Source organism: Chaetodon trifascialis, chromosome 2 (genome assembly GCF_039877785.1).
Source record: "Chaetodon trifascialis isolate fChaTrf1 chromosome 2, fChaTrf1.hap1, whole genome shotgun sequence".
NCBI lineage: Eukaryota > Metazoa > Chordata > Actinopteri > Chaetodontiformes > Chaetodontidae > Chaetodon > Chaetodon trifascialis.
The window spans coordinates 15,383,470-15,396,121 of record NC_092057.1 but is presented as its reverse complement, the minus strand read 5'-3'; the positions used below and the strand labels follow the sequence as shown (position 1 = coordinate 15,396,121).

At 44.4% G+C, this 12,652-nt stretch overlaps 1 protein-coding gene across 1 annotated transcript; it reads left to right on the top strand.

Moving 5' to 3' along the window:
* The first annotated feature begins 428 nt into the window (after positions 1-428).
* On the top strand, positions 429-3,249 carry LOC139346589 (basement membrane-specific heparan sulfate proteoglycan core protein-like). The gene is made up of 7 exons (XM_070985745.1): positions 429-875; positions 964-1,098; positions 1,730-1,902; positions 1,985-2,171; positions 2,265-2,444; positions 2,540-2,806; positions 2,906-3,249. Exons 1-7 carry the CDS (start codon positions 653-655, stop codon positions 2,908-2,910), a joined length of 1,170 nt encoding a protein of 389 aa, XP_070841846.1. The 5' UTR covers positions 429-652; the 3' UTR covers positions 2,911-3,249.
* Positions 3,250-12,652: the final 9,403 nt, after the last annotated feature.

The window sequence follows — 12,652 nt, the reverse complement described above, 5'->3', positions numbered from 1 at the left end:
AGTGATTGTATGAAAACGAGAGAGACAAACAGCGAAGGAGAGATCGTGCACAGACGAGAGTGGGACTGCTCTGCTCATCATGGCTTCCTCACCTGGGCTTCTGATCCTGTACTCTCTGTTATGTTCAGGTAATGAATCTCATTTATTCTGAACACAGCAGCATCTGATTTAACATGCATCTGCATCTTGAGTATTACTTTTGGACTTCCAAGCGTTACCTAAACTGATAATCCACAGACCCGAATGTTAGCCGACGAAGCTGCTGAAAACACGTTCAGATTATTATTATTCAGATTATTCAGCATTTCCAGTGCTGTGAGCACAACGAACAAGGTAGAAATCTCAAAATGTGGACAAATCAAAGCAGAAGAATTTTTACCTTTATGTAATTTGGGTAAACCACCGCTCTGATGTAGTAATGTAATTGTTTTTAGCAAAGTGAAATCATTTTGATTTTCCCGTCTTTCACATGTCTTTGAGAGACTTTTATTTTATTTCAGTCCTTTTTTGCTTTGTCATCAAAAAGCACTTGTGCTCAGTCTGTGTATTTGCTCTGGTTGTTTGCTTTGAGGTTGGTGTTCGTTTACACTGCATTGTACCCAGTCCTGTCTAAAGGTTCACAGAGTTGCACTGGACATGTGTCTGTCCTTGCATGTGTGTGTGTGTGTGTGTGTGTGTGTGTGTGTGTGTGTGTGTGGTCTCACCAGTCCTCTCTCTCTGTGCAGTGGCTGGTCAGGCTCCTGTCTTGTCAGTGGAGCCCCGGATTGCTACTGTGCGCCAAGGGGAGTCCGTCAGCTTTAGGTGCCAACTGGGCAGCGGCGCAGAGCCAGTCAGATCCATGGAGTGGAAGAGAGCCAATAACCAACCATTACAAGGTCAGGATGAGCAACGTGTTAGCATAAGCATCGTTCATGCAACATAACCGCGCTTGAAGTTTCACTGAAGTCTGCTTTTCTCTTGTAGAGAATGTTAAAGTTGGGCCTGGCGGCTCTGTGCTGACGGTTGCTAATGCTCGACCTGCAAACCAGGGCAGTTACCACTGCACGGCGGGCAGCTCTGCAGGCCGCGGCTCTGCCACAGCTGTGCTCAACGTCAAGTGTGAGCTGGTCTTCACAACTCAGTCAGAAACTGTGGGCCCCTGACATGACATTTTATCTTCCGTTTATCAAAGATAAAGAATTGTACCAGAATTTTTTTGCGTTGGCCTGAAATAAGTTCCACCAGCTGTGGACTTTTTACAGCCTTTAATTGGTTATAATCCATATTTTTTATCATAAAATACATCAGTGTGACAGTGTGAGAGGCCTGTAGTGATGACTCTACAGACAGTTGCAGCTCCCCGTGACTTTAGCTGCAGAGCTTTATAGTGAGTTTCAGTTCAGTGTTTGGCCTTACGGTCCGCAACTTCGCTACTTTGGTTCACTCTCAATTCCCTCGTAGCGTCATTTTCAGCTACAGCAGACAGATTTTTTCAGAGAGCGCCCAAAAAAAGCACTTGCTCAGCACCAAACAGCAGAAAGACAGAGTTAGAGACTAGCTAGTGAACACAGTGGAGCTTTTAGCAGCTAAAGAGACAGATTTCCTTCAGGCATTGGTGGAGACCAAAAACAAAGCTAAAAGAGAATAGACATTGGACCTATTCATCGGGTGGACAGAAAGATGACTACAAATGAAAGATGTTGCTCTGTGATGACTTTTGTTTAATGTGTTGGTGTGTCTTCTCTGTCAGTTGCTCCTAAAGTGCGGCTGACACCAGCAGGGCCCCTGCGGGTCAGGATGGGGGACCCCGTGTCAGTGGAGTGTCGCGCCACGGGCAGGCCACGTCCCACGCTGACCTGGAAGCGCCAAGGCTCCACCCTTCAGCTGGTTACCAAGGAGACAAATGATGCCAACACCATACAGGTGAAGCACAGGCACTAGTAACGCTGCTGTTTATTTTCCACATGCTCAGATTGGACATAATAATTGTCATCTCTTTTCTCAGTGGCCTGCAATACATCCAGAGGACTCAGGAGTTTATATCTGCCAGGCTGAAAACAATGAGGGGGTGACAGAGGTCAAAGTTGACATCGTGGTTGAGGGGGGGCTGGGGGCACCAGTGGCTTCAGTGAGCGCCTCAGAAATGACAGTGGTGGAGGGACAAACTGTCGTCTTTGAGTGTCAGGCCAGCGGTAAGCTGTCTGCATGCATGTGTGTGTGTAAGCGGGTCTCCGCTCTGCTCGCACTTCGTCAGCCTAATCCTCTCTTCCTCTTCTCCCCTCCAGGCTCCCCTACGCCCGTCATCACCTGGTCCAAGCTCCGGGCACCGTTGCCGTGGAAACACACAGTGGTCGGTGGAGTTTTGACTCTGACCAGCGTGGGGCGCCAAGACTCAGGACAATACATCTGTAACGCAACCAACATCCATGGCTACAGTGAGGGGTACACGCAGATGGAGGTGGAGAGTGAGTCGAGCAGGCAGATGATAAACGCAGATATCCGTCATCCACGTTCTTTGTCCCTGCTCGTGATAACACTGATGGTGCTCTCCTTCATGCAGGTCCTCCATATGCCACCTGCCTACCTGAGCAGGTGAGGCTCCAGCCCGGGGATGCCCTGCGTGTGCAGTGCCTTGCCCACGGCTCTCACCCCATTCAGTTTGAGTGGAGCCGGGTGGGCAGGGCGAGCCTGCCAGCCGGAGCAGAGACCACCAAGGACGGGCAGCTGCTCATAGCCCACGTTAAACTGAGCGACAGCGGGACGTACAGATGTGTGGCCACTAACCACGTCGGCTCCAGTGAGTCACTGGCCAAAGTAATCATAAAAGGTGAGCCTGTGTTTGGGTTGAGGCGACATAATAAGTCATCCGACTTTCTCCTTTTTTCTTTTACTGTCTAATCTTTCTTATCTTTTCTTATTCTTACAGCTTAGTCCTCTGTGTCCACACTGTGCCTGATTGACAAACCATTACACCTTCTGAAAGCCTGGCTTGCAGCCACCAAGACCATCAAATGGTTAATACTGAAGAATCATTATATTTAATAGATTCGTATATTTTGAAATATTAAAGGAAAGATATCAATGTTGTTCAAACTTCATCTTTTATTGTGCTCATGGGGTTAATTTGTACTTTTCTTTGCTACAGTATGTGTGTGGGAGTTTCTAATGCTGGCATGTGTCTGCGCCCTGCGCTCCTCCCATCATGTCATCTGCTAAGTCCACACTGTTGCGCTTTCAGAATTGAAAGCCTTTATTATGCCATTAAATATCAAAACAATAAAAAAACAAATTGATAAAAAAGTCCTCTCCTGTAAATAGACATAGTTTGCTTCAACCATGAGGCTACCAGCGATCCCTCTGTCAGTTCTGAGAAACACAGAATACACTTAGATCTTTATATTAGTGATTGAATGTATCTTTCCAAACTGAGTGCCATTGTTTTATGTGCAGATTGTTGACTGTTTTTCACATGAAGATATTCAGGTTTAAAGTGTGTTTTACCACACTATAGGGTCAGCCTGCCCCCACACTCATTAGTGTTTTAAATGTGTTGTTATTTTGGCCTGTGAGTGCCTTTACACGTGAAGTATTACACAACTGGTACTTTACAAAATCATTTCTTTAACCACATGGTGGCAATATGTAGCTTTAATGGCACACACGTTGCCTTCGGGCCAGAGAAGAACAGTTTGAGCCCTCACACCCTGAACAACTGCTGTGACAGATGCGGTAAACAGTCAAACTATTGTTTTCCCAGTGACTACATGTCATCTCTTAAGATTAGAAAACCTAATTCTTTTGGCTGATCGTTGCAGCTCTCTGTGTAATATGGACCAAACTCCTCTTGAACATGCAAAGTTCAGTTTGATCAGACAAACGTTGGAAAATTGCACAATCATAGTCGTGCTTTTGTGAAGAAAACTTAAAGTGGCTCTGGCTAAATGAGGTGTCAGCTTGACATTTAGGGTTTGTGGCTGTAGCAGAAGGTTGGGAAGAGAGCTACTATTTCCAAAGCTGCAGCCAGACTGGAGAATGCATCTGCTGCTTGTGATTGTGGCCTCCCTCGTAAAAACGCCCAGCCTCCATGGAGAAACAGGCTTTACCCTTTCCACTATTCCTCCCTGCATCGTTTACAATCATCTTCAAAGCTGGGGAGGAAACATCTGCCCTCTGTCACCTCGTTCCACCCCCTCACTTCACAGACAGACAGAGGGAGGGAAGATGAAGGAGACAAACTAAATGAAACCGAGGATATTAGTGGAGGGAAATCTACATACATTGTTCATTTATAATGATAAAAAGGCCGTGACAAAGAAGAAACTCTAACTCATTAAGTCACTCTAACCCCCCCCCCGCCCCCCCTTCTCTCTCTGTGTGTATGCCTTTGTATACATGTTAACTAGACACGGCCATATGGTCTCTAATGGACTCTGGTATAAACAGTGAGGTTCAGGAGTGCAGATCACATCCCAGAAAAAGGATGCGTACACACACTCACACAGACACACAATTTTTGAAACACTACATTAGTTGATGCTACAGTAGGAGTACACAACATTTACTCTGGACCACACACTGCTTACGTTAGACTCAAGAGATGAGGAAAAAAAAAAAAAACAACAGTCTCAAGGCTGTATCAGCAGAGAAGGGGAGTAAAATACAACCAAATATTAATTTTCCTCTACGCCCTATATTCCATTAAAACGTTAAATCTGTTACTGTTCTTGGATAAAGACCAGTGTGAAGTCTCTGCAGTAATAATATGGGACAACCAGATCATTCAGGAAGGAACCAATGAGGTGAGAGCTTCCACAGGAAGCGATAGGTGGAAGGGGGGCGCCTGTCAAGTCTGTTGCTATGGTTTCCACCTGGTGAACTCGGATAAGCTGCTCCAGCTTGTAGAAACAACAGTTTCTTTGAGACATAGGAAGGCACGCTGATGGGGCGATAGGGGGCCCGGTTCCTGTATTGTGTTGACGACCGGAGTGCATAATATCACACGCTGCCCGCGAGCTGATCTCACAATGTTCTATGAAATGTTCCTTTTTCTAACAGGAAGCCACAAACATTTCATTTGCCCTGGTTGCTGATCTTAACAGATCGTTTCATATAAATCAATTGAATTGAATTGTCATGCACAGAAAGAGGAAGTGTCAGTAGTGTGACTAACTGCTGTCAGGAAGGGCTATGCCCTCGGCTGAACGGGTCCCCGCAGAGGAGATATAGGCCGCACATTATTCCATTAAACAGCTACTTTCCTGCCCTGTCATTGACCTGAATAATACATGAGCCTGGATAAATGACACAGCAATCAGTGATAATGCTCATATTCTAATATTCAAAGATAGCGGTTCTCAACCCGCTCAGGGGGTCTCAAGATAAATATGAGGGGTCACGATATAATTTAAGTAATAAGAAAAATAGTATATATTTCTGTTCTAAAAAAAAATGTTATGCTTTTTTCTGGCATCTTTCTTTTTTCTTGTAAAATAACTTTGTTAACTTTCACGTCTTCATGCCTCTGAAACTCATTACATCTGCACTAATTTTCCATTAACAGCAGGAAAACATGATCATTTAGACAAATGATTATCACCTGATTGCATCTTCCCTAAACTCTGTTTGGTCTCATTGTTTTGATTTTGGATTTCTGCACAGCTGTACTCTTTTGGTTCACTCTCACCACTCCCATTAACCTTGGCTCAAGGGACATGCAGCTGTTTTCAGTAAAATAGCTCTAATAAACCGGCTGCACACAACCTCCTCGGCACCAAACTACCGACAGATAAAGTTAGCGACTAGCTGATGAACTTAGTGGAGCATTCAGCGGCTGAAGAGCTACATATTTCCCTCAGGAGTTGGTGGAGCTAAAAGGAGAGTCAGGTGGACAGAAACATGACACCAGGTGAATGCTAACGTTGCTCTGTGTCTATAAAGTCTATAAGTGTTATGAATTCTTGGTTTGATAGTTTGCATCAGACCTGTTTCATCACAGAGATGCAACCTGGTTGGAGGATGGAGAGCTACTGGCCCCCGGACTGAGTCGTGTTTTAATGGGTTTACCAGTGAAGCAAATGGCAATGAGAGCTGTTAAAGCTGTTAACTGGGGTTTGGTGGAATCTCAGGACCACAATGTGCTTCCAGGATACTCCTAACAAACTGAAGGATAAATCAATCACTCCGTAACTCAATCATCTACAAATAATCCTGGGTACAGAATACTGTGTGGCAACTTCATTCCTGAATCTTAACGTTCATTCTCACTTATTTCCAGTTACAGAGTGAAATCTCACTTTCACCATCCTGGGACAAACTGTGAAATCCTTTCAGAGTAAAGTCTTCAGAGATTCAGATAACAGAGTGAGGTCACTTCCTGCCGCCAGACCACCACAGACTGACTTCAGCAGGTGCCGCACAATAACACAGAAAACACATTTGTCCTAGTTTGTGTTGTGTTTTGTTTTGTAAATGAATTTTGATCCTCTTAAAAGCCTTTTCTTCTGATTATATTTGTGTAACATATTTAATAGTAGGGTGGTTGTAGATGGGGATAACACATAATAACAGCCGAGCAGTGGTTGACATGAAAACAGAGCCAGAACCATCTGGCTGCAAAGACGCTGCCACCGCTGCCACTGCTGCTGCTGCTGCTGCTCGTTGCTGAGCATCATAAATACAAACCAGTGACAACTCATCCTGTGATCGTGGCCTTCTCCTCTTCACTTGAAACTCAAACCACAGAGTAGGTTTTCACAACCCTGCTCTTCATTTGCGTTGTACAAGAAGTAACAAAGTTGTTACTTCTACAATACGCCTTTGAAGCCATGGCAGATTGAAGTTGTCTTTCAGAATCTCAACCACAAATATGTGTGTGTGTGTGTGTGTGTGTGTGTGTGTGTGTGTGTGTGTGTGTGTGTGTGTGTGTGTGTGTGTGTGTGTGTGTGTGTGTACCTTGCTTCATGACAGTATGTCTCTGGTGTTTGTGGCGTCAAAAGGAAACCGCTTCAGGTTCGAGGAAGGTTTGCGCAGCGCTAGTTAAAAATACAGAGTATAAAAGCAGAAGAAGAGAAGGAGACGCACAGTCCAATCGAAAGCCACAGACGCAGCACGTTTGGTTCAACGTGTACAGTATATCACATGTTTTACTTCTGTTTGTTTAACCCAGCACCAAACGTAGATAATCTATTTTATTGTTACTAAGAGCTCATCGACATGCATTTTTTTTCTGTAACTGTGTTGATGAATCAACAGCAGACCAATGCTAAAATGAACTGAATTAAATCAGCTCTTTTCTTTGCAGTCATTGTCATTGTTTTTACTGGGATATAAATCATTAAACATTCGGTTTTGTCGTGACCCACCATTCATAAAGATGACATAAAGATGATGATAGTAATAGTGACATGAAAATAGACTCATTATTTGCTCACAACAGGTTATTTACAGGAATTAAATGAGAAAAAGAAAATGGAGTGATCCATCCATCCATTTTCTAAGCCACCTAGCCCTTTCGGGGTTGCGGGGGGGCTGGAGCCTATCCCAGCTTCAACGGGCGAGAGGCGGGGTACACCCTGAACTGGTCGCCAGTTGATTGCAGGGCAACATGCAAAGACAGACAACCCTTCACACTCACACTCACACCTAGGGGCAATTTAGAGTCACCAATCAACCTAATGAGCATGTTTTTGGTCTGTGGGAGGAAGCCGGAGTACCCGGGGAGAACCCACGCATGCATGCGAAGAACATGCAAACTTCACACAGAAAGGCCCCGCCCGGGGAATCGAACCGGCGACCTTCTTGCTGTGAGGCACGCGCACTACCTGCTTGCGCCACCGTGCCGAAAACAGAGTGATGCTGAGTCAATTCTACACAACCAGCCTGTCCTCACTAAGAAAATGGCTGCACAGGTTTTGTGCGTGCAAGTCGGTTATGCTTATTGTTTGGCAGTGACCTCTAGTGGCTGTAATAATTATGACGGGAGCAAAGGAGGAAGTCTGGTGAGGTAGTATAAAGAGCAAGGAAGTCCGCATATGGAAGAATGTGGAATGGATGGACGGATGGGTCAAACAAACACAGGACTCTCACCCAGGAGAGTGCTGTTCATGTCCCGTGCGAAACAGAAAGGCGACTTATGCAATGTACTCATGTTACGTAACGTATGCAACGGTAAAGATTTAAACCCAAACCATGATCTCCTCCTAAACCTCATCAAGTAGTTTTGGTGCCTAGACCTAACCAGACTGCAACCGTTTCACAACATTAACCACATGAGTCACTGGTAATCTTTCCATGGAGCTGTATTAATATAATTTAGGAGTTGATAAGATGGACGGACACACAGTGAGAATAAGTCAAAAGAGAAGAAAAGAGGTGTAAGGGGAAGGAAAGAGGATGTGGTGACTGAGTGATATGGCACCAGAGAAAGCTAATGTCTTTAGTCATCAATCTTTACTACAATTTCAACTTTTGTCCTGGACTGCTGGAAAAGAAAATCATATGAGCTCAGAGTTGGTGAAAAACCAGTGAGAAGCTCTTTCCCAAAGCTTGTGTGTTTGTCTGTCTCTTTGCTTCACTGGGCCTCGGGATGTAAACAGCAACTGCAACTGTGTGATTATGATCCATTTACTCTCCTCTCTTTCCACTTGGAAAAATCCTGCGTGTGTGTGTGCGTGTGTGTGTGCCAGCGGCTCTGATGACATTTAGTCATCTGTCAGTATTAGAAAGTTTAATTCTACATTTCTAACATTATCCAGAAACTTTCCACCATGCAGCTCTGATACAGCAAGATGTGCTTTTAAATATGAATGACATCTGCTTTTATTGTAGACCACAGCTGGAGGAGAGAATAAAGCATCTTTATTTCAAAGAAGCACTGAATTCGAGGGCAGCTGGAGGATTGCAAGAAATATATTTTACTGAGGCATTGTGTGTCATTGACAGCATCTGATGACTATTTTGTTTATTGGTGACCCCTTGGGGATCCACTCAAACTCTCCCATGACCCATGGCTGAGTTGAGACCCAAGCCATTAAAAACGATTTAAAATACTTTTCTCTGTGACGATAAAGCATGCCTCATGAATCTTTCAATCTTCTCTTTCTCTTTTTATCATAATCTGCAGGACTTCCCCTGCTTCTGCTGTGGTTGACTTTGTTTCTGCCTGTAACTACCTGTTTTACATGCAGTCAGATCAGAAATATTGAGGAATTACACCCTCTGTATTACAGGCTGCAAACCTATCCAGGTCTGCGTATCCTGTTTGTAGCTGACCCCTTGAAGAATAAACTCAACCTTGTGTGTAAAATTGGTGGAGTGACACTTAAAAAGAAGCACTTCTAGTGCAAACTTCCGTTTTTTTCAGCATTAATGAGAAGTGGAGCCCGGCAAGTCAAACTGTATCCTCACCGCACTGCCCTGTCGATGTGGCACAGAGCTCGTGATCTAGCATTTGTAAGCATTGCAGTGTAACCATAATCTGAGTGACAAAGATGCACACAGAAACACACGGGCGCAAATTACAGTTATGTAGTTCTTAAAGCTTAATCATAAACAAAAGACTCATGGGCTTACAAACACAACAAGGACAGCTGCTTATAAAGTTTAGGCCAGCACACAAACTTGTTTGAGGAAAGAGGGGAAAAAGCCCTCAGTTACGTCATGCGTCTCAAAGGCAAACCTGCACAACATGTGTGTGGCGTTGCAGGTTAGTTGCTTTCAGATGGGCACATTTAGATTAGCACACCGACGAGCCATTTTGTGTACTTGCACACATGCAGCTCTGTGTCGGCGCAGAAAGGCAGTCAGCAAAGCGTATCAGTTCAGCTACTTTAATTACAGGAATCAATCAAGTATGTCGCACGCACACATGCACACATGCGGCTCACAACGAGAAAGTAAACTGAGGCTAAACCACATGTTTAGTTCTCTCATAGCTGTGCACCGGTCACTGCTACTTGTTACTCTTGTATAAATAACATTCTCCCTCTGACAGATTACATTTTTCCTATTCAGTTTCCCCTTTTGGATGACTGATGGTCACAATGGGCAGACGTCCATTAAATACATGTGGGATTAGGGTTCTCTGCCTGCCAACATGAGCGCATACGCACACACTGACTGGATGTTTCCATACGGAAACCCTGAAGTGTATAATAGTACAGTTATAAAGCGGCAGCTGCTTTTCACAGCCCGACACTCGCTGAGATACAGACATAAACAAACAAGCGCAGATCAATATTTACACCCCACCCACACACATACACACAAACAACACATGCACACACACTAATGCTTTATTAGCAAGACGCGTCTGCTTTCATTCAGCCTTTTGTTTACGAGAGATGCTAAGCAGATATGAAGTTGCCTTCTCTCATCCTCATCCTGCCGACATGTGCGGATGGTTTGTCTGTCTCTGTGTGTCTGCTCATTTGTCTCCATGAGTCTGGACCTCGGTCTGTGTGAATACAATGAATAATGATATCAGAGAGTCAATGATGCTTAAGAAAACCAAGACGGAGAATGAGAGACTGATGGGAGGAAAAGAGGTCACGCCGACTGGCTTTTCTCTCACAGTTAGCGAGCTGAGAGAGGCTGAGAATACACAACCAGCAGCTACAGTGTGTTGTGCAACAACTGTGCATGTTTTTCTCACAGAGCAGAGCTGTTGACCACTTGCTTGCAACATGCATAGACAACATGTAATTATCTACATGCACTGTATCATCTGTGTCACACGCTTATGTGGTTACAATATGTGGAAGTGGTTGTTTTTGTATGCTAGAAAGTAACCATGACCACCAAGATCATCTCACACATCTGCAAACAGCATGAATTACGTTGTGTGTTAAACTCTTACTCTTCGCTCACCACTGTCCTCTCACTCTCACTCTCTTGCTCGCAGTCTTTCCCCCAAAAGCCCATCTGGGTTTCTGTCCTCTCCTTCACAGCTGCTGTGTTTTGCATCTTTGTGTTTATGACATCTTACATCAGAAGTAGAGCAAAATTGAGTGAGCTGTTTGTTTAACCCCTCTGCCGAACAGCAATAGCTCAATAATAGCTGAGTAAACATATGGCAGGCATTGGAACAAGATGGAAGAAAACAGGGTTGAAGGAAAAAAAAAGTCTTCTGGGTGCACTGATGTGCTTACAGCGTAAACCACCAGCCGTTACGCCGCCTTTGTGGACAGCTGAACTGATTAAAGTAGGAGCTTATCCGCTCTGACTGAAAAATGCTGCTGAAATGCTTTATGTGGAGACATGCTGTTAAGTTAGAATTATCGGTGTCCTAAAAAAGCCATTTCTTTTGCAATGTAAAAAGTCCAAACATAGGCTTAAGTTTGAAAATACAAAGTATGTCCGCTAAGCAGCCAAACAGAGTTATGTTAGCTATTAGGACTAACTGGCTCTACACTGAGATGCACAAACAGCACTGTTCCTTTATTTAGTTTTACATATCTTCTATGTGGGCCATCAGCTGGTCAGGACACTGACTTTTTGCCTAATACATGCAGATTTATCATCAGCGTTTTGGCATGACAACCTGTCATGTGATCATCATGGAATTTCTTTTACAAGATTTGTGCTTTAAAGCGACTCAGCTGGAACCGTTAAAAATCAGCTGTGACGGCAGTTCATCGTTAGCCTGATTAGCTGATAAAACCTGCCAGCGACAGTTTTCAGCCAACAGAACTGACAGTTGCAAAATGAGAGGCCTGTATTTGTCTGATTGTTTGTTTAAAAGTGACTATGAAGTTATCACCGCTATCACTGTAAACTGGTGCTTGATAGATGAAGCAACAGTTTCTGAGGGATGGGGCATGACGGCTAAAGTTCAAGATGCTGCTATTGAGATCTGTTTTCGTCAAACCGAAATAACAACACCTTCTTTTCTAGTATTATCAGGCTACCTTGAATGGTTTGTACTTGTTGAGTCATCATGAAACCTTGTCTTGATGTAGGGATGGAGTGAATATATTTCCATATATGTGGGTCATTTTAGCCCAGAGCTTGAGTTCCTTTTAATGGTATTATATTGGCCTGTTTTCTGTTTCCCACATCATTTGGGGCTTGTAGAGGATTTCACTTTAATAGAGGTAATCCTGCATCCGTATCCAGTCTGAGTTGTTGTCGTCCATGGGGGGCTGAGAAAAGGCAAATGGTTTGTCACAGGAATTGGGTGAAGGGCTGAGCATTTGGGGGGAAAGGAAGAAAAGTAGGAGGAGATGCCGAGTAGGAGTTGGAGAGAACGGGAACAGATATAAGATTGCTTACTGGCAAAAGTCAAGTAGAGCAGCAGCTGCTTAGACTGAGTGTTAGTCATCGCCCTCTCGTCGGTACCCCCCCCCCCCCCCTTTTTTCTGTCTCTCATGAGGGTGTTGTGAATAGCTCCTGAAATAGAGCCCACTGGAGTGTAAAGGGAAACGTGAAAGACGGCACAGACAGAGGGGGGGTTGTGCAAGCAATGTGATATGGTGCCTGTTTGAGAAACGTGTTCACATGCAAAGAGACAGTGAAAGAAAAGAGCACGAAAGAGTGACGTGATGGAGCCGAGGCTGCACATTTAGTGAAAGGGAGGAAAAGAGAGAGAGAGGGGGAGAGAGGGGGAGAGAGAGAGAGAGAGAGAGAGGGGGTGGGGATTCAGGAGACAGCGAGGCGTGCTCAGACTGAGAGTCCA

Excerpts from the sequence above, each read along its gene's own strand:
- LOC139346589 (XM_070985745.1), top strand. The coding sequence starts at position 653 with ATGTGTGTGTGTGTGTGTGTGTGTGTGTGTGTGTGTGTGTGTGTGGTC. Across the intron at positions 876-963 it reads CAATAACCAACCATTACAAG|AGAATGTTAAAGTTGGGCCT; the intron begins GTCAGGATGAGC and ends TTTCTCTTGTAG. Across the intron at positions 1,903-1,984 it reads ATGATGCCAACACCATACAG|TGGCCTGCAATACATCCAGA; the intron begins GTGAAGCACAGG and ends CTCTTTTCTCAG.